Source organism: Macrotis lagotis, chromosome 2 (assembly GCF_037893015.1).
Source record: "Macrotis lagotis isolate mMagLag1 chromosome 2, bilby.v1.9.chrom.fasta, whole genome shotgun sequence".
Taxonomy (NCBI): Eukaryota; Metazoa; Chordata; class Mammalia; order Peramelemorphia; family Peramelidae; genus Macrotis; species Macrotis lagotis.
In genome coordinates this window covers 185,354,576-185,379,226 of record NC_133659.1, presented here as the reverse complement: position 1 = coordinate 185,379,226, position 24,651 = coordinate 185,354,576, and the positions used below count along the sequence as shown (strand labels likewise).

The window sequence follows — 24,651 nt, the reverse complement described above, 5'->3', positions numbered from 1 at the left end:
TTAGCTACTCTTCTTCCAGCTTTGTGTCATTCACAAACTTTATAAGAATGTGATTGGGGGAGCATTACGACTTAGTTCTGACTGTATATGACATGCCTTAAAGTTATCAGTCCTTTTTTGTATTCTCCCTCAATGTCCCAAGGGTATACAAGCAGAAGATAATTAAAAGAACAGAAAGAACTTTACCAAAGTTGAGTTTTCTGGTTCACTGACTCTGAATCTTTTTGTGCGGTTCCTGTAGCCCATACTTTGAATGACAGCAGCTTCCTTTTTTAGAGGCTGAGTAGTCCTCTTCTCCCATTCTGAAAAATCCTGACTGTTTGAAACTGTTAAATTACAACATTAAAAACCATGAAGGTAAACACTGGTAAGTGATTAGATGAAAATATCTACAATTTAATAACCTAGTTATGTATGTTCACTCCTATTAGAAAACCTGAAAAACAACTGGCCAGCACAGTGTAATTTAAACAATATTGGACAGAGAGGGAAGAAAGACTGGTCCTGATACTCATTAGCTGAGTAACTTAGAGCAAGTTACTTAACTTCCTGCTAAGATGGTTTTCTCACCTTAAAATGGTAATATTGCTTTTGTCACCTGCCTTGCAAGTGTTGTAAAGAAAGATGTTTGCAAGCTTTAAGGCATAAGAGAAATGAGAACTGTTATTAAGATCTCAGATTTTTGAGTTAATCTAACCTCTTTATTTTATCTGAGGCACAGAGAAGTTAATCACCTTGCCTAGGTTATAAATAAACTGAACTGCAGAGCTGGGATACACACCTAAGCCCAGTTCCCTTTCTACTTTGGGCAGGGTGAATGCAATCTCTGTGTCTGTCCAGGACCAGTCCATTGAAATTCTGAGACTGGGTCCAGCCTCCTCCACTGAAACTCTTCTCCAGCATACTTCCTAGCAATGGTATTATTATTATTATTATTATTATTGTTGTTGTTGTTGTTATTATGGTCCTTTTTTTCCATCACTTAAGATCAGTAAATCTTTTAATAATAAAGTTGGAGGGGCAGCTAGGTGGCGCAGTGGATAGAGCACCAGTGCTGGAGTCAGGGATACCTGAGTTCAAATTCGACTTCAGACACTCAATAATTACCTAGCTGTGTGACCTTGGGCAAGTTACTTAACCCCATTGCCTTGCAAAACCTAAAACAAAACAAAACAAAACAAACCATAAAAAAAAAAAAGAATAATTTTTGGGGCAGCTAGGTGGCACAGTGGATAGAGCACCAACCCTGGAGTCAAGAGGACCTGATTTCAAATGTGACCTCAGACAGTTAACAACTGCCTAGCTGTGTGACCTTGGGTAAATCATTCTTAACCTCACTGCTTTAAATAAATTAAGGAAAAAAAAAGTTGGTAAGAGTGTTGATACAGAAATTACAAACAGGAAATTAAATGAGCTTATCATAAAGTCACAGAAAATAACAGTACATGTTTTTAACTTATAAGAGCACTCATCTTTGGAAACATTCAATACTTACACTGGAAACCTGTGTCAAGCTCAAAAGCATGAATGGTTTTCAGCAGTCCTTCCACAAGCTGCTTAAATCTCATACTTTCTCGTAGGCTCCTGAAACAAAAGCATTTGATGGATACTTTTAAAATGAAGTGTACTGTTCATTTTGTTTCAGAGATGTTCAAAGAAAGTAAAGGAACAGACTATGAAAAATACAGCCATAGTAACTGTAGAAATTGTTCTAGGGACAGAATATTAATTCTTTTAGATAGTACAGGCATCATACTGTAATTAAAACATTGTTCACATCAGAATAAATGAAGGGACAGCACACATTTTTATAACTGAGTCTTAAAAGAATCTAATACAGCCCAACCATTAAAACCGCTTGAACTGGGGGTGCTCTGAATCTGTAATGTAACTAGTATCAATCAAGGTCATTAGAGATTTCATTATTCCCTCCCTCCAAAACTGGGTGGCACTATTTCTCTCAAATGATGTAATCTGGATGAAATCCTCAGAGAAAAGTATTGCTTAAGAAGGATCTCTAAAGAGTGAGTCAAAAGATGGTTTCCTAGTTTCTACTCTTGAGTGAGGATACAAAGGAAAGTAGGGAGGGCATTAGATTTGGAAAAAGCATGGTCTTGGAAGTTAGGAAATGCAGAGTCAATAGAATGAGGGGGTGTAGAGCTGTTCCCCAGGGTTCCTTCCAATGTTTCAAACATTCTATAATTTTGCTATTCTACAGGTAAACTGTTATAAAAGGCAAATGTTAACATAAAATTCATAAAACTTTTCCAACATTTTTTAGAAATAACTTATTCCACCTGTTAAAATATACTTTCCTAAATCTTTTGTCTGATAATTAGCACTGGCAAGACAATCAATTGAAGAATGCCACCTCCTGTGGTGTGGAGTTTTTCTATCTCCCACCAGCACTTTAATTATATACCTTTTGGTTAAGTTGTTTTTGCATAGCGGACACTGAGAGGGACCTTTCTTCTTGCTGAGAAGCTTCAACATACAAAAGCTATAAAAAGAAATAGAAAAAACAAAGCAAGTTACTTTTTGTGCCTGGGGCAACCTCTGGGGAGGGATCATCCATGACAAGATAATCCTATAGCTATATTAAAGGTGAATCATAATTAATGATCCCTGGAATTGGCTTAATCAGATGACTACACTCAGAGTTAGAAGGGGTTTCATAAGTCATCTATTCCAACCCATAGCTAAACTGAAATCCCCTCTAGACATCTCAGCAAGGGGTTCTCTAGCCTTTACTTGAGGGAGGGGGAGGAGGCAGAGGCAGTGTTAGAGAAAAGGCAGGAACTCACTTAAAATCTTCCCCCAAACTCCTCCATATACCTTCAAATGAATTCTAGAGCAGCAGAACCACAAAAGGGAGAAGTGAAAGAATTTTCTGGCACAAGACAACTTAGAAGGTTGTAAATAAAGATCTATTGCACAAGGGCTGGAGTGGAGGTCGGTCCAGTGCAGGATGCAGGATTTGAGGGAGACTCAATTGTGGCAGTGGTAATCACAAGACAGTAAAGGGGGTTGGACAACTGGCAAGGAGATTCTAGGGGTCCCTTTGCTAACACCTGGGGCAGAACTCTGTTGCACTAAGCATACTTGTCTGGGTCACAGTTCCAGGGTGACCCAGGAGGTGCACCCCAAAACTTGTAGCCAAAGAGAAGTGGGTACCTTGAGCACAGTTTACAAGGTTATAAAGAGTGTTTGTAGTCACTCAGACAAGTGCACAGTACAAGAGAGTAGCAAACACACCTCTCCCTAGATCACACCATGCTAGAAGAATCAAAAACTTATAAGTCCCCCAGAATTACCTCTGAGAATTGCACAAAAAATTTGGGATGGTGCCCTTTCCATTCTGGAAGCAGAGACCCATAGAGTTAAAAGTTAAGATCCTGATGATAGAAAATTACTATGGTGATAAGGAAAATCAAAACACAAACTCTAAAGACAAAAAAATTAAAACTCTTATATTGAGTGAAAGGGAACCTGCCCCCTTCCTAGGTATCCTTATTCCACTTTTAGAAAGTTCTAATTATTAATGAAGCTGTTTCTTACATCACAGTCTGGGATGTAGCCTGGTGGTGCAATGGATAGAGCACTGGTCCTGGAATCAGGAGGACCTGAATTCAAATCCAATTTCAGACTGGCTATGCAACCCTGGGCAAGTCACTTAACCTCTCTCACTGCTTCAAAAACAACAAACAACCAAAGTTGTTTGTATATATTATATACCCTTTGTCCAAATATTTGTCCTTTAGAGTAGATTAGAGCCTAATCAGTCCTTCTACAGAAAGACCTTCAAATATGAAAACATTTCATGTCTCCTCCTAAGTCTTTTCTTCCTCAGACTAAACTTCCCAATTCCTTCAATGATCCTTGAATGTCACCATTTCCAGTCTCTTCAATATCCTCCTTTGAATTTAGTCCAATGGGTCAGCAGACTGACTATTGCACAACTGGATGTCAATGTGCTTGAGCAATGACCTGTAAAGACTGAGGATATATCCATGTACAAATGTACTACTGCTGCTACAAAAAAATATTTACAAGCAATTTAGTTTGATACCTATTTAACGATATACACAACTATCCCTGTGCTTCATGGCAATTTATGGGAATTAGAATGCACTTCACACAACTATATGTGCATTAAAATAAAATCTAAGCTATGTGGAATCCAGACTTCCAGAATTAACCAAAGGGGGAAAAAAGGGCAGAGAGAAGTCATAGTAGAATACAAAAGGTCAGAAGGAGCAGCAGTGATTCCTAGCAGAGAAGGAAACCTCACAATAAACAGCAGTTTACCTACTAGTGGAAAAAGGATAGTCTAATGTGTTATTTGTTATTTGAAGGTGACGGTCTCCATGAAAATACATTAACCAGTACAGTCCTGCAATTGGGAGAAGCAAACTTATCCTGCTCATTGCTAGGGTACTGTGAGAATGACAAGCTCTGGGCACACCAGTAGAAAGGCAGAGCTGAGAGTTAGGTACTTGGCAGGAAGTAAATGACAACAGAGATCTTAATCTCTCACTAGAGAATGAAAGGCTGTCAGTAGAATTAGAAAGCTTTCATCACAGTTACAGGACTTCTTGTCCAGCACGTCCTCCCCCTCCCCAACAATATTATACTAACCTGAAAAGAAAGTGTAGATTCTGTGACTTAAAGAGTACAGGAAAATCCTGAAAAAAGGCAAGTCATTTGTATTCTTGAAAACACTGAGACTAGACCCTACAGCAAAGGAATATGGTCATGAAATTAGAGTACCAAGATTGTGTTCCCAGGGACTGGGTCTCTCTGGTTCAATGCTTATTGAAAAGGCAAAAGACTTTTAGTTGACAGTACCTCAAGTGAGTTACTGATGGAATGACTGCTTCTATCCTTCCCCATGACAATATAGCTTCTTCATTTCTGATGACATAAGTCTTCTTTTCAAAGACTGTGTCACTCCCAGTGGTCTACTCATTAAACTATTAACTCCTTACCCTAAAATTCAAGATTATTCAATTTTAGTCCAGACCACCATTCCATCTTCATTTCATCCAATTTACTTTCCCACCAGAGTCTCTGTTTTGGCCAAACAGGGACACTCTCAATATTTTATTCCTGTCTTGCCATATCTTGTTTCCATTCCTGGAATGACCTACTCCTACAATCTCCGTTTCTTGAACTCCTTTCCTGCCTTCTAGGTCCAACTCAAAGACCTTTCTCCATGAAGTTTATCCTAACCACAGTAGCCTGACCTACAACTTAATCTCTCTAGTCTCTTCTTTACATGTATCCCACTTGTTCATCTACCATTGCTATTTGTATGTCTCTACCCTCATTAGATGGTAAAGCTCTCTGGCAGCAGGGTCTGTATTGTATCTTTCTTTATATCTATAGTATGTCTCACAATGCATTGCATAGGTTAGGAACTTAAGCAGTTTCCAAACTGAAATATATTTTGAGTTTCAAACTGAGAAGAATCATTTGAAGATAAGATACAATAGATGCTAAAAGAAAAAAAAAAGCTAGCAGATCATATCATCGTAGGAGAATTGTATGGCTTTCCCTAGAGAACATCCACTTGCTGAAGAATCCTGGCAGGGGAATCCTGGCAGGGGTCAGTGAATTAAGTACAAGCTCCTGTAAAGTACAACCTTGTGACTGAAGTGTTGTTATCCTGGCCTTCCTCAGGGAGTGATGATGCCTGATGCTTAGAGTACAAGTTAATAACTACACATTTGTTCTGACTTTCTTTTTGCCTTCAGGAAAAAATCATTTCAGAACTATAAGCTTGCCTCTGGCTAGAAAAACTCTTCCATTATTAGATAATTATAGAACATAATGCAAAAAAGTAAGGTTAGAGTCTGGGAATATTCTTATTATCTTTCAGTATAACTTCATTATTCAGAGTATAATTCTTTTTTTTGGGGTTTTTTTTTTGCAAGGCAAATGGAGTTAAGTGGCTTGCCCAAGGCCACACAGCTAGGTAATTATTAAGTGCCTGAGACCAGATTTGAACCCAGGTACTCCTGACTCCAAGGCCGGTGCTTTATCCACTATGTCACCTAGCTGCCCCTCAGAGTATAATTCTTAATATGAAAATGTTAATATGAAATGTTATAAAAGAAATTTCATAAGAAAGTCAATCATGGAAGCATTCTGCAAGACTTTCGATTTCATTATCACATTAAAGAGATTTTTTTTAGACTTTTTGCAGATAGGGTTAATTAGCTTGCCCCAGGCCACACACTAGGTAATTATTAAGTGTCTGAGGCTGGATTTGAACTCAGGGACTCCTGACTCCAGGACCAGTGCTCTATCCACTGAGCCACCTAGCCTCCCCAAGAGATTTCTTAATACTGTTTTGCCTAGAATCAAACACTAAGGAAAGTTTGATGGAAAGTGGTCTAGTATCATAGCCACTTAAGTCTATTTTTATAATATTTTGAGGCCTCTTAGAGGCAGGGGTTCTAAACCCAAGATTCCTTGAACTTTAAAAAATATAAATTTGGAAAACTGAATTTCAATAACTGCTGTCCTTTGTAATGCCATGTATTTTATTTCGTACACTTAGAAACATGACTCTTAAGAAGGGGTCCTATCCTAACAGCAACATGGGAGTGATGTTCAACCTTGAAGGACTTGCCCATTCCATCAGTGCAACAATCGGGAACAATATTGGGCTGTCTGCTAAGGAGAGTGCCATCTGTATCCAGATAAGGAACTGTGGAGTTTGAACTAAGTGCAAGGACTATTCCCTTTAATTAATTAATTTATTTATTTTTTAGGGGTTTTTTGCAAGGCAAACAGGGTTAAGTGGCTTGCCCAAGGCCACACTGCTAGGTAATTATTAAGTGTCTGAGACTGAATTTGAACCCAGGTACTCCTGATTCCAGGGCCTGTGCTTTATCCACTGCACCACCTAGCCACCCCTTATTCCCTTTAATTTAGAAAAAAAAAAAAACTAGATATCTTATTGTCTGATCTTGTTACCTCTGAGACTTCTCTTCTTAATTTCTCTCTCATCACACCCAATTTGGATCAAGGTACAACATGGAAACAAAGTAAAGACTGACAGAGTGCTTTCTGTGGGGGTGGGGTGGGGGGAGGGAAGCAAGATTGGGGGGAAAATTGTAAAACTCAAATAATATCTTTAATAAAAATAAATTTTAAAAAAAGGGGGTTCTAAGAAGAACCCTGCAGTACAGTATCAAGGATCAAAACACCCAAGCAACAAATGATTGAAATTTTAAGGTGTGTCAATTCATGCCTCATCCACAAACTTTATGCAGGTGGCGAAGAGTGGGTGCAAGCTAAAAAGGAGATGCCTGTAATCTAATTCAGAGATTAAATTTTTTTTTTGTGAATGTTGTTGACAAGTCAAAGAACACAGATCAAGAGTGAAGATGACAATTTTCTAAAGTGTAATAAAGTCAGAAGTGAGAGGTGTAGGCTTTTAAATTCCTAATTTTGGAGAAAGGCAGCCAGGGAGGCCACACAGCTGTATTTCCTTTGCTCCACCTTGATAAGAAAGGTAAATAGTTTTTCTGAAAGTCAACATCAACAAAGACCAAAGACTTACTTTCAATTAAAAAAAATTTGTCTCATGTACTACATAATTTTGCTATCTCTAATATTTTATTTTTTTCCTCAAGGATATGTTTTTTTCTCAACACACTCAATTTTGATCAATGCATAGCATGGAAACAATGTAAAAGATTCAGACTGCTTTCTGTGGGGTGGAGGGAGAAGGGAAAGAGAGGACAGGGGGAAAAAGTGTAAAATTCAAAACCTTACCAAAAAATGTTAAGTAAAAACTACTATTGCATATAATCAGAAAAGAAATAAAATATTTATATAATTAAAAAACTCAACATCAGAGATGTTTCAAGAAGGCAAATTCTCGGGCCAGTGCTGCTAAGTTCAGTGTCCATTGTGCTCCAAATCACATACCACCTGCATCTATATTGTATGTGTATAAAACTGTGGGTATGCACATTCTAGAAAGTATAAGCACCACCTATCTTCCATCTTCCAGAACTCATCTGCACTATTAAGAGAGGTGAAAGGGTCTAATGAATAGACTCTAAATTACTGGATCAGTGAATAATATCCTTGGAGAAGGATAACAAGGGTGATTTCAAGGACAAGGAAAAAGGAGCTAATGTCCCACAATAGTGAGCAAGCAGAGTGGAACAGTGGAAATAGCATTGACTCTGGAGTCAATCCCTGTGGGACTCTGGATCCTCCCCCATCTGGACTCACGTAACTAATTTGTGAAAAGAGGGGGTTGGACTGGAAGATTTCTAGGAGTCCTTCCAATTCTCCACCTGTGAACAGGCCTCTCTAGTACTTCTAGCTCAGCTTTATTGTCTTGGCGTAGAAGTGGAATATCCTCATCTTTTTTGGATGAGGTAACCTGTAAAGACTAAAGCAGATTAAACCTCAGGGCCAACTTTAGGAAGGTACAAACTCTCCTATCCTTCCCATCTGTCCCCATTCCCATATAAGAGATATGAAAAGCTTGAAAATCACAGTAAAGAGTAAACCTAATACACATATCATGTTCTACCTCAGCAAAGTATAAATGTGTGATATAATTTCTCTCTTGTTTTGAAAAAGGTTACAAAGCAAGGAGGTTGTAGGTATGAGGGACACTGTTAATGGGGGGGAAGTAAACCAAAAGAAATGTCTGGGAATAATAAAGACAAATACTGACTGCCACACAATTTTGAATTCTCTTTTTCTGTCTTTCCAAAGAGAAATATTGTGTGTGCGTGTGTGTGTGTTTTTTAAGACTGGGTCATACCATAATTTCATGGAGCTAAAACATGCTACTACTTTTAATAGGAATTGGGATTTTAAGTATGGTAAAATAGGTTCAATAAAAGCTTCTGAAAAACAAACTGTGATAGATGCAGGTTGGATTTTTCTTCTTAATTTAAAAGGCTATAGGAACATACCAGAATCAGACAAGTCCTCTTATGAAATTGTAAGGAATTTTGACACCTACTTGCAAAATATATGGTCACAGGTAGTAGAAACAGGTTCTTTAATCAATTCCAGGCTAAAAGGATAGAAAAGAAAAAAGAATGTTTATTGTTACTATAGAGTCAATACAATTTTTGAAAAAACAGGCATATCCTTTGAAAAGACAAAATTAATATAGAACTAGAACCTTTAGTATTTTACAACTAGTCTGAGGTAATTTAATTGTCCAAGAGTGACTTTAATCATTTATTTTCTCTACATATAATTTATCTAAATCCATCCACAAGCAAGGTATCCAACCTTTTCAATAAAAATATACAGAATTCGACAACCAGTCATGAATACAATGCAACTAGAACCACCAATGGCACAATCTGCAAGTTGGACACACCTGATCTATAGTATCCCATGCTGCAGAGTAATATATATATATATTTGTTAAAAACAGTAAAGTCGTTTTGCATATGTTTGGGTGTGCATGCATGTGTCCCATCTCTACAATAAATCTATAAGTGATGTTATTTTCTGGTCCTTTTATATTTCATTACAGTGTATAATTATCAGCAACTAGTGCTCAATAAATGGATTACTATTTACTGATTATAGTCATCTATCCCCACACCATTAATCTATTCACAATGGTCTAATGTTTCAACCTAGTTTTCCAATGCTTCACTTTAATCTTTTGATGCTGCTCTTTGCAAAGATGAGGACAACAAACAAAAAATAGACTAGTAAGGGGATGGGAAGATGGTTCTTTTCAAATAAAAGAACCTTCTTTATGAAAGGACTGGTAATAGCCCTTTGGAGGATTATAGGGTTTTTTAGTATCACAGAAGTCACCAAGTACAATTCTCTCACTTTATAGATGAGAAAACAAAATCTCACGAGAGTTTAGTGACTTGACCAGGATCAGACAGCTAGGAGTATCTGAGGCAGAATCTGAATTCTTCCTAACTTGAAGCTGTGAACAATGAATTTTTCCCTTTTAGAAGACACACCCACTTTGTGATTAACAGGGGTCTTTTCCTATCATACCCTTGAAAGATGTTACTTAAAACACATTAGGGAACTTCTTTAACGTACAAATACTGAAAATCCCTATTTCCTGAGGACCCTGCCTTCTAACTATGCCAATGTATAAATGTTTTTCTCCAAAACCTTTGTGAACTCATCTTTTTTTTCAATATGATTGATTGCAGGCTTAGAGAACAATAAACATGTGAACAGTACTCTAACAGTTTGTCTTTTGTTAAAGTCAACTCCAGGTAACTTTTTTTAAAAGCCCAAGACTCTCTTCATTTGCTGGTTAGCTGCCTATGAGAGCAAGTGACTTATCTATGACTATAGAGGCCATAATGAGCAGAGAACTGGATTTGAAACCAGGTCCTCTGACTTCCTATGCACTATAGTACCACACTATCTCTGTTAACATGGGATAAACAGTCAACATCCTGCCAACTGCAGTATTGTATAGTGATAGTATAGTAAAAATGCTAAAGCCCTACAAAAAATAACACTATTTGTATGAAATTAAATAAAAAATAATTAGGAAGCATAGAAGATTCCAATTTGTTATTGTACTTTTACTATATATCATAGTAACTGGTAAGAGAAACTGGATTTAGCTATGATACCAGATGGTTTTCAAATTCATCCAATGACTCAGTTTGGAAATAGCTACATTCCAATATGGTAAGTATAATTCAAATTATCCAAACATGCCACAGATATAAACTTTAAGATGAAAGCTCCAATATGTGACTGTGTGTATATTCCCCCATATGGGAGGCTGGGCTACATGTTGAAGAACATTTAGATGGGGAACAAAGAAAAAAAAAAATCAGGCAAAATCTGTTCTCCTGGGTACTGATAGTCAATGTTTATCATAAAGACAGGAAAAGATCCACATTTAAAATATTTTCTAAAATAGACCCACTGCATATTTATATAGGATTGGTAAGAAAATGAAAACAGCTATTAAAAGGAAAAGAATACTCAATTCAATAAGAATTTTTAGTATTTACAAATTTTAAAAATCTGGGTATGAAAGCAAAGGCAGCAGGACATAACAAAGAGCAGTGGAGAGAGCCCTGGTTATGGGGGCAAAAGACCTGGGTTCAAATCCTGCCTTTGACACTTAAACTATTTATGTGGCCTTTAATTAGATAAATCCCTTAACTTTAGTAGGCTTCAGTTAAACGAATTCACAAATGACTGGATTAGAGTAGGTGATCTCAGGGTCCAATTCCTTTCTGTACTCAATATGTAAATTTAAGCTTAAGTCCCACTGGTGACAAATAGTAGCTAGGTGACTGGGCAAAACTTACAAATTCTATGTGCCCTAGGCAATTACAACTTTATTAAGTTATGACCCAGTAACTTATCTGTATAGGTAAAAGGAATTTCCTACACTGATTAAATCAAAGATCTGAAAGATTAATAAATTAAAGTAATAGAAAGGAGAATCCTCAGAAGTATCAAATATTTTTATTTTGGCAAATTTATCTTTTTCTTATTTTTCAAAATGTTTTAAATAGCAAAACTCAGCAATGGAATACCCTCTGCTAGACATGGTACAATCATTATTATTATTCCCCATTTTAGAGATGAGGAAATTGAAGTTCTGGTAGGGTAAGTGATTGATCTAAGGCAGGGGTGGGGAACCTTTTTTTCTGACAAGGATCATTGGATAGTAATAACTTAAAAATTAGCTTGCTATATTTGATCAAAGATTTAATTAATTCACCCCTGAAAAGCTCCTGAGTTTATTAAAGTTTTATTCCTGCCTGCAGTTGCTGTGGTAACACAAGATCAAATGATTTGGGGGCCTTATATAGCCAGCAGATCAGATATTCCCTATCCCTGATCTAAGGCCACATGGATCATATCTCCCAAAATTTGATGCCTTTTCTTCTCTACTACCTCTCTCTGAAGCAAAGGGAGTTTAGAACAATAGTATTAAAAGAATTAGAGCTGGAAGACACTTTAGAGACAACCTTATCCCGTTCATTTTATAAATTAGAAAGCTGAGGTTGATAAAAGAAGTGAAGGGATTTGATGAAGGTCCTTCAAGAAGTGAGGTGGCCAAAATTTATTTGAGATAGACTTTCCAAGCCTTTAAGACCAAGTGTTCCTTCTATTATATTGAGTTTCCAATAAACATCAAAAGACATTTATTAAGTACTTAATTACAAATGGTACTACTTATAAACACTTCACAAAGCAAGTTAAATAGGCATGGTTTCTGTCTTAAAGGAACTTTCAGTCAAAGAATAAGACCTAATAATCACCAGGATGAGCAAATTGATATAGAGTTTGAATAGTGACAGTTAAAAGATACACATATATATATATGTATGTATATGTATGTATTTTGATAGTGGACTGAAAAGGAAAACCTAGCATTAACTCCCAGTTTTGCATTTTTAATTCATATATATGAGTGTTCTTAACTGATGGTTTCATTTGCCAAAGTAATAAGAAGGCATATTACAGTTTTATGACTTTATATTATGGAAATGCAAAATAAATGGAGCCAACTGTCACACAATTCAGGACATTTTGATGATTCAAGGTAAACACCACAAGAATTCTACACTAAATTTTGTGCTCAATCAAAAGTAATCTCCTCTCCTCCCAACACTCTACTGTCATTTTCTGCTTCCCTGGCTCTGTCTTCAAAATTAAGTTGGAAATTTCTTTGGGCCCTTGTTGCTTAGGCTAAAATGTAAGAGAATTTTTGCTTCCTGTATCTCGCCAGTACTTGACTTAAACTTGGAACACAAATTCACTTATTTTTACTTCCCTAATAAGAAATTTGCAACACTCAGCACTTTTATACAGTAGGAAGAAAAATGCTTGTTGGCCTCCTTTTCAAGCATAAGGTACAATAGATACTATCAATAAATCTATATTCTCAATGTTAACCATCATTGAGAGAAAAACTGCAGAAGAAAAAAAATTATCGGGGTTTCATTTACTTTTTAAAAAGTCCTATGGTTTTGGTTTTATTTTATTTTATTTTTAACATCAGGAATATTTACTGTTTTTATTTGAAAGATATTATTTATTTTGAATTTTACAATTTCCCCCCCAATTTTGCTTCCCTCCCCCCACAGAAGGTAGTCTGTTAGTCTTCACATTGTTTCCATGGTATGCATTGATCTAAGTTGAATGTGATGAGAGAGAAATCATGTCCTTAAGGAAGAAACATAAAGTATGAGATATAGCAGAATTACATAGCTTTTTTTTTTTAAATCAAAGGTAATAGTCTTTGTTCAAACTCCACAATTCTTTCTCTGGATACAGATGGCATTCTCTGTTGGAGATACCCCCAAACTGTGCCTGATTGTTGCACTGTTGGTATGAGCAAGTCCATCAAGGTTGAACATCACTCCCATGTTGCTGTTAGGGTGTACAGTGTTTTTCTGGTTCTGCTCATCTCGCTCAGCATCAGTTCATGCAAATCCCTCCAGGCTTCCCTGAATTCCCATTCCCCCCTGTTCCACAACATACATATACCAGTTTATTAAGCCATTCTCCAATTGATGGACATTCCCTCAATTTCCAATTCTTTGCCACCACAAACAGGGCTGCTATGAATATTTTTGTGCAGGTGATGTTTTTACCCTTTTTCATCATCTCTTCAGGGTATAGACCCAGTAGTGGTATTGCTGGGTCAAAGGGTATGCACATTTTTGTTGCCCTTTTGGCACAATTCCAAACTGTTCTCCAGAAAGGTTGGATGAGTTCATAGCTCACCAACAATGTATTAAGTATCCCAGATTGCCCACATCCCTTCCAACATTTATCATTGTCCTTTCTGGTCATATTGATCAGTCTTGAGAGGTGTGAGGTGATACCTCAGAGAAGCTTTAATTTGCATTTCTCTAATAATTAGTGATTTAGAGCAATTGTTCATATGACTATGGATCGTTTTGAGTTCCTCATCTGTAAATTGCCTTTGCATATCTTTGGACCATTTGCCAACTGGGAAATGGCTTGTCTTTTACTTTTTTTAATTTGATTCAGTTCTCTGTATATTTTAGAAATGAGTCCTTTATCAGAAATACTAGTTGTAAAAATTATTTCCCAATTTATTGCATTTCTTTTGATCTTGGTTACAATGGTTTTGTCTGCAAAAGCTTTTTAATTTAATGTAATCAAAATTGTCTAGTTTATTTTTAATGGTGTTCTCCATCTCTTTCTTGGTCATAAACTGCCTCCCTTTCCATAGATCTGACAGGTAAACTATTACTTGATCTCCTAGCTTGCTTATAATATTGTTTTTTATGTCGAGATCTTGTATCCATTTTGATCTTATCTTGAAATGGGGGTGTGATATGTTGGTCTAATCAAAGTTTCTGGAATATTAACTTCCAATTTTTCCAACAGTTTTTAATCGAAGAGAGTTTTTATCCCAATAGCTGGACTCTCTGGGTTTATCAAACAACAGATTACTATAATCAATTCCTGCTATTGCACTTAGTCTATTACACTAATCCACCACTCTATTTCTTAGCTAATACCAGATAGTTTTGATGACTGATGCCTTATAATATGATTTTAGAACTGGTAGGGCTAAGCCACATTCTTTTGTACTTTTTTCATTGAATCCCTGGAGATTCTCAAACTTTTATTTCTCCATATGAATTTACTTAGAATTTTTTATAATTCATAAATTTATTGGAATTTTGATTGGTAGGGCACTAAACAAGTAGTTTAATTTTGGTAGAATTGTCGTTTTTATTATATTTGCTTGGCCTATCCATGAGCAGTTGATATTTGCCCAGTTATTTAAATCTGATTTTATTTGTTCGAGAAGTATTTTGTAATTGTTTTCAAAAAGTTTCTGAGTCTGCCTTGAAAGGTAGACTCCCAGGTATTTTATATTGTCTGAAGTTACTTTGAAAGTGATTTCTTATTGGACCTCTTTTGACTGCATCTTGCTAGTCATATATAAAATTTTGAGGATTTATGAGTTTATCTTATACCCTGCAATCTTGCTAAAGTTGCTAATTATTTCCAGTAGTTTTTTTAGATGATTTTTTTTTGGATTCTCTAGGTATACCATCATGTCATCTTGACTTTATTGTTAAATTGAAATTTTCTTATATGTGGTATAGATAGAATATGACTTTTTTTCATTTGTAGTATAACTTGTAGACAAAGGTTCTATCTGCCATTTGACCTTTCACAGACACCAATCTGTCACAATTGCATTTTGACCATTTTCAAATCTATCCACTCAAAAGAGCAAGGAATGAGAAGAACCAGAAGAACATTATACACCCTAACAGAAACATGGGGATGATGATCAATCTTAATGGATTTGCACATCCCATCAGTGCAACAATCAGGCACAATTTTGGGATATCTGCAACAGAGAATACCATCTTTATCCAGAGAAAGAATTGTGGAGTTTGAACAAAGACCAAGGATTATTACCTTTAATTAAAAACACAAACATTGTCTTATTATATAATTTTGCTATCTCTTATACTTATTTTTTTTTCCTTAAGGATATCACATTCAACTTAGATCAATGTATACCATGGAAACAATGTAAAGACCAACAACAGACTGCCTTCTGTGGGGAGTGGAGGGAGGAAAGCAAGATTATGGCAAAAATTGGAAAACTCAAAATAAATAAAAAATCTTACTAAAAAAAGGAATAAGGAAAGTGATATACAGAGTTGAGTAGTAGGACTAATAAGGGAAGTCCAACAATCACTGTAATCTAGACTCTTGTTTTAATGTCTGATGGGTATACAAATACCTTTGGTAAAATCTAAATGAGACTATGGGAAGACTGTCAGTGAGGACTATGGAATCAGGCACTCCTACTACAGTAGGAGAAGCACAGTCTAAGGGTTATCTCCACAACCTGAGAATAGTAGCAACTGCCCTCTGGGGACTCAACAGCAAATTTGAGCAGAAATTACAGAATTCTTTCTGTCTTCCTCTTCCTTGCCTTACCATATATGCTCCATACTGGAGTGGTTTAACATTTCATTCTCTGACTCATTTTAGAGATGAGGGAACTGAGGTAAAGAGGGTGAAGTGATTTGCCCAGAGAACCTGGGCTTTCAATGATTGGCCAATAACAGGTCCCTGGCCAAGCCCCATTTGGTCATTATTTGGGTCCAGATTGGCTCAGAGAAATTATGCTATGTAATCTTTTCACATAAGCAGGTAAATATTGACTGTCACAGAGTGAAAGTAAATGGTAATTGTTTCCAAAGTTTTTTGGATCAGAAATCCTGAGGGCCAGAATTCCCTCCTAATAGATTTTTTTTTTTACTAAGTAAAAGAGGTCATTTTTCGCTTCATTTCTTTCTTACCAGCCTTAATCACTGAATGGGCATTGCTTCAAACAGAGATCTGGGAAAGATCTTAGCTTAAAGCTAGAAAAAGAAATCCCATTCAAAGTAACCTCAGACAGTATAAAATACTTGGGAATCTATTTGCCAAGACAGACTCAGAATCTTTTTTTTGAAAACAATTATAAAACACTTCTCATACAATTAAATCAGATTTAAATAACTGGGCAAATATCAACTGCTCATGGATAGGTAGAGCTAATAAAATAAAAATGACAATTCTACCAAAACTAAAATATCTGTTTAGTGCCCTACCAATCAAAATTCCAAAAAATCGAAAAAAATAATTGTAAGTAAATTCATATGGAGAAATAAAAAGTCAAGAATTGCCAGGAGCTTAATGAAAAAAAGTGCAAAAGAAGGTGGCGTAGCCCTACCTGATCTAAAATTATATTATAAAGCATCAGTCATCAAAACTGTTTGGTATTGGCTAAGAAATAGAGTGGTGGACCAGTGGAATAGACTAGGTGTAAAAGCAGGAGATGATTATAGTAATCTGTTGTTCGATAAACCCAAAGAGTCCAGTCATTGGGATAAAAACTCCCTCTTTGATAAAAATTGCTGGGATAATTGGAAGTTAGTATGGAAGAAACTTAGATTAGACCAACACTTCACACCCTTTACCAAGATAAGATCCAAATGGTTACAGGACTTAGACAGAAAAAACAATACTATAAGCAAATTAGAAGATCAAGGACTAGTTTACCTGTCAGATCTATGGAAAGGGGAGCAGTTTATGACTAAGGAAGAGTTGGAGAAATCACCAAAAACCAATTAAGACGATTTCAATTACATTAAATTAAAAAGCTTTTGCACAGATAAAACCAATGTAAACCAAGATAAAAAGAAATGTAGTAAACTGGGAAACAATCTTTACAACTAATGATTTTGACAAAGGACTCATTTCTAAAATATACAGAGAACTGAGTCATATTTTTAAAACAAAAAGCCATTCCCCAATTGACAAATGGTCAAAGGCTATGCAAAGGCAATTTACAGATGAGGAGATCAAAGCAATCCATAGCCATATGAAAAAATGCTCTAAATCATTAATTATTAGAGAAATGCAAATTAAAGCTTCTCTGAGGTACCACCTCACACCTCTCAGATTGGCCAATATGACCAGGAAGGATAATGATCATTGTTGGAAAGGTTGTGGGAAATCTGGGACACTATTACACTGTTGGTGGAGCTGTGAACTCATCCAACCCCTCTGGAAAGCTATTTGGAACTATGCCGGAAAGGCAACAATACCACTACTGGGTCTATACCCTGAAGAAATGATGAAAAAGGGTAAAAACATTACTTGTACAAAAATATTTATAGCAGCCCTGTTTGTGGTGGCAAAGAATTGGAAATCAAGTAAATGTCCTTCAATTGGGGAATGGCTTAGCAAACTGTGGTATGTGTATGTCATGGAACACTATTGGTCTATTAGAAACCAGGAGGGATGGGATTTCAGGGAAGCCTGGAGGGATTTGCATGAACTGATGCTGAGTGAGATGAGCAGAACCAGAAAAACACTGTATACCCTAACAGCAACATGGGAGTGATGATCAACCTTGAAGGACTTGCTCATTCCATCAGTGCAACAATCAGGAACAATTTTGGGCTGTCTGAAAAGGAGAATACCATCTGTATCCAGATAAGGAGCTGTGGAGTTTGAACAAAGTGCAAGGACTATTCCCTTTAATTTAGAAAAAAACACATCTTATTGTCTGATCTTGTCACCTCTTATAAGTCTCTTCTTTAAGGATGATTTCTCTCTCATCACACCCAATTTGGATCAAGGAACAACATGGAAACAAAGTAAAGACTGACAGAGTGCTTTCTGTGGGGGTGCGGTGGGGGGGAGGGAAAATTTTAAAACTCAAATAATATCTTAATAAAAATAAAAAAAAAAGATCTTAGCTTAAAAAGGGTCAAGGTAGGACAGCTAGGTGGCAGCAGTGGATAGAGCACTGGCCCTGGAGTCAAGAGTATGTGAATTCAAAGTGGAGACACTTAATAATTACCAAGCTGTGTGGCCCTGGGCAAGCCACTTAACACCATTTGCCTTGAAAAAAAAAAAAAAAAGATCAACATTTCCCACTGCATCCAGGATCATTTCCAGTAAATCTGATCCAACACAGGCCATTAGACCCAGAAGACTCTAGAGAAGGAGAGGCTATGACTATGCAGGCCTCCCTCACTTAAATTCAATTCATTTGTATATCCTGAGGATACCTCCCTGATACCACGGCCCTCTTCTGAAAGACAAACAACAAAGCTCTAAAGGGGTTTGTTCGGTTGTTTCTATTTTGTACATTATTTTACATAATTGAGGGGCGGCTAGGTGGCACAGTAGATAAAGCACCGGCCCTGGAGTCAGGAGTACCTGGGTTCAATTCGGTCTCAGACACTTAATAATTACCTAGCCGTGTGGCCTTGGGCAAGCCACTTAACTAGGGGGCTAGATGTTTTTGAATCATTTTTTCCCCCAAAAAGCTAGTACGATTTACTTACAAATGATTCCTCATAAATGATTTCTTGAAACATAGCTGGGGGGAGGGGGGAGGCTTTAAAAAGTTGTTTCAGGGCAGCTAGGTGGCGCAGTGGATAGAGCACCAGCCCTGGAGTCAGGAGTCCCTGAGTTCAAATCTGACCTCAGACACATAATTACCTAGCCGTGTGGCCTTGGGCAAGCCACTTAACCCCATTTGCATTGCAAAAAAAAAAATTGTTTCAAATGGACCTACTGAACTACCCTTTAAACCTAAACTCTGACCTCCATAGAATGGTCAATAATAGCCCCAGTCAAAGCCTGGGTGGGTGGGGGTGGGCAGAGATAGCTTTTTTAAGTTTTGATGCCTTAGAAAGAGCATAAATGGTATTTATTTTCTATTCCCACCTAAATGGCAGATAGCTTAGTAGTGCAGTTCAGAATGCTAACTCTAGCAAACAAATCATAATAAATTCATTAGACTTGGCAGTATCACTGAAAGGAAAAGGGTCTTGTTTCAGCAAGTTGCCTTTCTCAGATTAATTTACTATAGTAGATTTCTGAAGCATCCTTTTGAGGACATAAAGGATATGTGGATACTTTTAATAATTGAACTAATTCCCTCCACATCTCTGCCTATTAGACTTTCCTTCCTTTAAGGTCCAGTTCAGATTCAAGGCTTGTTTGTGAAACCCTCCTTGATCTCTCCCAAATGAAAGTCATCACTTCCTCCTTTCTAAGAGTGAGAAAGTTTCCATTTTTACAAGCTCTGGCTGATATGAAAACTGGAGAATCTATTCTTTTTTCCTTTTGGTTTTTGTGGGGTAATGGGGTTAAATATCCAGAGTTGCCCAGGATTATACTGCTAGGTATCAAGGATCTGAGACTGGATTTGAACTCAGGTCCTCCTGACTCCAGACCTCTATCCACTGTGCCACCTAGCTGCCCCTGGGGGATTTATTCTCAAGACACAGTGAGCATCTTACAATCAAGACTTATCAAGTTACATGAAAAGATTACGTAGCATAATTTCTCATACTGAACACTATGAACATCTTTCTCAATATTAATTTTTTTGTTTTTTGTTTTATGTTTTTGCTAGGCAATGGGGTTAAGTGGCTTGCCCAAGGCCACACGGCTAGGTAATTATTAAGTGTCTGAGACCGAATTGAACCCAGGGACTCCTGACTCCAGGGCCGGTGCTCTATCTACTGTGCCACCTAGCCGCCCCTCAATATTACTTTTTTAACAAAATGTCAAACTTATTTGTATTCATGTTTTATTTTCCACCTTAATAAATTTTAAGCTCTTTCAGGTCTTATTGTTTGTTGAATTGAATCCACAAAGAAATGTGCCTATTCCAAACAAGATAGAAATTATGTTGGGTGAGTGGTAGTGATAGTAGTGAGGCATCTGTTTTTTTAAAAATCCCCAGAGAAGGGGGCGGCTAGGTGGCGCAGTGGATAGAGCACCGGCCTTGGGAGTCAGGAGTACCTGAGTTCAAATCCGACCTCAGACATTTAATAATTACCTAGCCGTGTGGCCTGGGAAAGCCACTTAACCCCATTGCCTTGAAAAATCTTTTTTTTAAAAAAAAGAAAAAAGAAATAAATCCCTAGAGCAGGACAGCTAAGCAGCACAGTGGATACAGCACTGATCCTGCAGTCAGGAGGACCAAAGTTCAAATCCAGCCTCAGACACTTAATAATTCCTAGCTGTGTGACATCTGGGTAAGTCACTTAGACCCGTTGCCTTAGATAAATAAATTAAATAAATAAAAAACCCCAATCTAAAAGATGTATGAAATATGATTGGGGAAGGTGTGTCCTATCATCGATTTGGTCTCAAACTTGAACTTTGTCATAAGGTAAAAGACTTTGCTTGATTTGCTGGCTGACATTTTATTCACAGAGCCTTGAAAGAAATGTTCCCAGCTATATCCTCTGTCATTGTAATCATCACTTGAGTTGGGGGTATCACTCATGGCATAACGTCATCTTAAAGTGATTAGGAAAGGCCACAAGAGTGTCACTTAAGTTCTAGTTAAAAAAAAACAAAACATTACAACTAGACCTAGTAATTCTTGATTTTAAGAATCTCACTGAGAAATCTGGAATTATTCCCAAAGGGCAACAAAAATGCACCATACCCTTTGATCCAGCAATACCACTACTGGGTCTATACCTTGAAGAGATGATGGAAAAAGGTAAAAACATCACTTGTACAAAAATATTCATAGCAGCCCTGTTTGTGGTGGCAAAGAATTGGAAATCAAGTAAATGTTCTTCAATTGGGGAATGGCTTAGCAAACTATATGTAAGTTGTGGAACACTATTGTTCTATTAGAAACAAGGAGAGATGGGAATTCAGGGAAGCCTGGAGGGATTTGCATGAACTGATGCTGAGTGAGATGAGCAGAATCAGAAAAACTGTACACCCTAACAGCAACATGGACTTGCTCATTCCATCAGTGCAACAATCAGGGACAATTTGGGACTCTCTGCAGTGGAGAATACCATCCGTATCCAGAGAAAGAACTGTGGAATTTGAACAAAGACCAAGGACTATTACGTTAAATTTAGGGAGAAAACCTGATATCTTATTGTCTGATATTGCTATCTCTTATACTTTATGTTTCTTCCTTAAGGATAGGATAGTATTTCTCTCTCGTCACACTCAAGTTGGATCAATGTATACCATGGAAACAATGTAAAGATTGACAAATTGCCTCCTGTGGGGGGTGAGGGGAGGAAAGTAAGATTAGGGGAAAAATTGTAAAACTCAAAATAAGTAAAATCTTTAATAAAAAAAAAAGAAAGTCAGGTACTAAAGTGTAGTTGGACTAGAAGGGAAGATGATGAGTGTGTGGTTCTCTTTCAATTTAAAGGAATGCTATTAGGAGGTAGTAGGGGGAACCCTGAGATCAAACTTCCTCTGAAGTCACTATTCCTTTATTTCTAATAATAATAATTTCTAATAATTATATAATTTGGAATTTTGTGGTTGAAAGTAATCATAGTAAACAATGAATAAAGCAAAAATGAGGATTTTGCATGTAATATATTAAATTATCCTGGGAATTCACAATACATTTTTATTGTTGTTTTTGAATGGAGTTGGAGGAACTGTCTTACTCTCTTGAAGTGTTATTGTAAAATAATATGAGTAAAGTTCTTTGCACACATTAAAAAAAAAAGAAAACTGTGCCTTTTTTTGGGCAAGGCAATGGGGTTAAGTGATTTGCCCAAAGTCACACAGTTAAGTAAATATTGAGTGCCTGTGAATTCAGGTCCTCCTGACTCCAAGGATGCTGTGCAATCTTGCTGTCTGATTGTGCCTTTTGGGAATTTTATCTTTGACTTTCATCAGTTGGGGCTAGCAAAACTGCAAAATATCAAATCTAGTCCAACAAGGCTTTGGAGCTTATAGTAACCCAGTGATGGTGGGAATCCTGCGATCCAAGCAATGACTAAATTATCTGAAATAAAAAATAATCAGATATGGAATTCTCATGCAAAACTGATGATTCAAGATAATATGAAGTGGCATAGGGATGAGTATATTAGTAGTGTGAAGACACTATACAGAATGAACCTAAATGAAGGATAAAAAAAAATCTCTATTTTAGTAAGATATAATTATTTTATTCTTTTTTTCCTTGCACAAGTCTATTGTAAGCAAATTTCTGTTCTTTCCTTTTTTATAAAGATCAATTTTATGTATTCATGGATTTTAAAATTGTGTTGCCTATTGTGCTTTCTTATTGTTACCTATTTATTCAAAAGGAAAATTGTGATGGGAATCATGTGATAATAGTTTTGCATTTGTTTTTTAATCATTGATAAATAAAGTAAAAAAGTATTATTCTTTGCCAAGAGGAATCACTAGGGGATACACATGTGAATGCCACTGCAAGGGTTAAGTTCCATATAGTTACAGAACATTTTCAGCATACTTAAAGCAATACTGAAGTACTCCTTTTGAGGACGACTATACAAGACAGTATTTTCACCTCTAATAACTTCTTCCAATGATTTAAAGCCGTTTTCTCACTTTTGTGCTGGTGGAGGCTTAAGAAAAAGTCATAAATAAATGATGACTGCTCTCACACTTACCAGATTGGACATTCCAAGATTTTCTGCATCCCAATGAGGACATTCTTTACTTCTTCAATACTGACTGTAGATAAATCCATTTCTTTTCTTTCTTATCAAATCTTAAAAGGCACGAGGTAAAAATTATTTTTGGAAATAAATACTTTTCCATAAAACATTCTGAATCTATTTTAAAACCTAAGACCTTAAAACTGAAGACCTTCATATAAGTACTTGAAAGGCCTCAATGAAAAGCAAAAACAAATCTAGTATTTTTTCCTATATTTAGATTGTTTATAGTGTTCAAATCTCTTTCCCCTTTTGTTCCTGGACTTTTTTTCTTTTTTCCTATTTTTTTACCTTCTATTAGAATAGTATTAAAAAACCCCAGAATTATAAGAAGTTGAGGAAACCTCAGTAGTCTCAGTTTGTTTTCCTCTGTCCAGAAAAATGACCATACTAATATAGAATTTGCTCATGTTACTTTTCTCTTTTAAGGTGTTCCTCCTCAAACACTGCACTCCTTAACCCTCAGTTCTTTTAGTGTCTCCCAAGTAAGTTCTCTACTCCTCAATCTCCTTTAGTATTACCCTAGGCCCCTCTCCCTCTATTCCCCCCACCACCAATTCTCTAATTCTAGCTTCTTAGTTTTTTTTGGAAAGGCAATGGGGTTAAGTGGCTTGCCCAAGGCCACACAGCTAGGCAATTATTAAGTGTCTGAGGTCGCATCTGAACTCAGGTCCTCCTGACTGCAGGACCTGTGCTCTATCCACAGCACCACCTGGCCGCTGCCCCCAATCCTAGCTTCTTCTTACACACACACACACACAAACACAGACAAACTCACTCTCTCTCTCTCACACAAAATATGACCCTCACCAGTCTATCAGACTTATCTCATGATCTATTACAAAAATCCATAATCCTCCCGGCCTATAATCTTTCACTTCTTTAAAACGTTTGCCATCTAAGTCAAAATAATATTCCTAAAGTACAGATCTGACCATGTCTTTCCCTTGCTCAACAGGCACTTCCTACAACTTTTATGGTAAAATAGATAGCTTTGTTTAGCATGTAAGGAACTTTACAATGTGGTTTCACTTTCTCTTTCTTGATGGAGCTCCAAAAGAACTCCTCAGGCATTCCCTATTTCTACCAAACTAGTTTATTTGCAGTTTCCCATAGAGGGCCGTTCCCCCCCCCCCCCCCAATGCCTAGAATGGATATCCTTCCTCATTTCCACCTCTTTCAATTCCTAGACCACTAGTAGAGGCCTAACTTGTTGCCAATGTTTGGTTTAGTTCTTTCTCAACTCAAAATCACACTCTTCTCTCTATATATATTGTGCTTACTTACCTGCATTCATGTGGTTTCCTTTGGATATAAAGGAAGTTCCTCGAGGGCCCGGGTTGCTTCGATTCTCTTTTTGTTTTTGTAACCTCCACACTGCGTGCCTCTAGGGGTGCCTAATAAACTGTAACCTCAACACACCTTGCAGCACTGGGCTGAACCTTGCCTCCTCTTCTTCAGGCTTCCCTCTAATCCTACTTTATTCCTTTTACCGACCTCCCTCTGCTTAGATAATACACCAGGGCCTGATGAGCCTTCTTCTTCCTTCCGGGGTCTTCTGGGTACTCTGGCGCGCAACCTGTTTCAATTCATACTGATTTCCCGCGCTTTCAGGTTGTCATGGTAACGGAACTCCCGG

At 36.9% G+C, this 24,651-nt stretch overlaps 1 protein-coding gene across 4 annotated transcripts in view; it reads right to left on the bottom strand.

Moving 5' to 3' along the window:
• Window positions 1-24,587, bottom strand: part of BRCA1 (BRCA1 DNA repair associated) — a 76,854-nt gene extending 52,267 nt beyond the window's left edge. For 2 of the 4 annotated variants that reach the window (XM_074223796.1, XM_074223798.1), the window contains exons 1-6: window positions 24,300-24,586; window positions 22,965-23,065; window positions 9,005-9,058; window positions 2,423-2,500; window positions 1,496-1,584; window positions 187-326 (exon numbers count right to left, since the gene is read on the bottom strand). In XM_074223796.1, the coding sequence (XP_074079897.1) occupies window positions 187-326; window positions 1,496-1,584; window positions 2,423-2,500; window positions 9,005-9,058; window positions 22,965-23,044 (441 nt within the window). In that variant the 5' untranslated portion in view covers window positions 23,045-23,065; window positions 24,300-24,586. Of the gene's footprint in view, window positions 1-186; window positions 327-1,495; window positions 1,585-2,422; window positions 2,501-9,004; window positions 9,059-22,964; window positions 23,066-24,299 lie in introns of those variants that run through there. The other 2 variants (XM_074223797.1, XM_074223799.1) reach the window with 2 other exon arrangements.
• Between the last annotated feature and the right edge of the window lie 64 nt (window positions 24,588-24,651).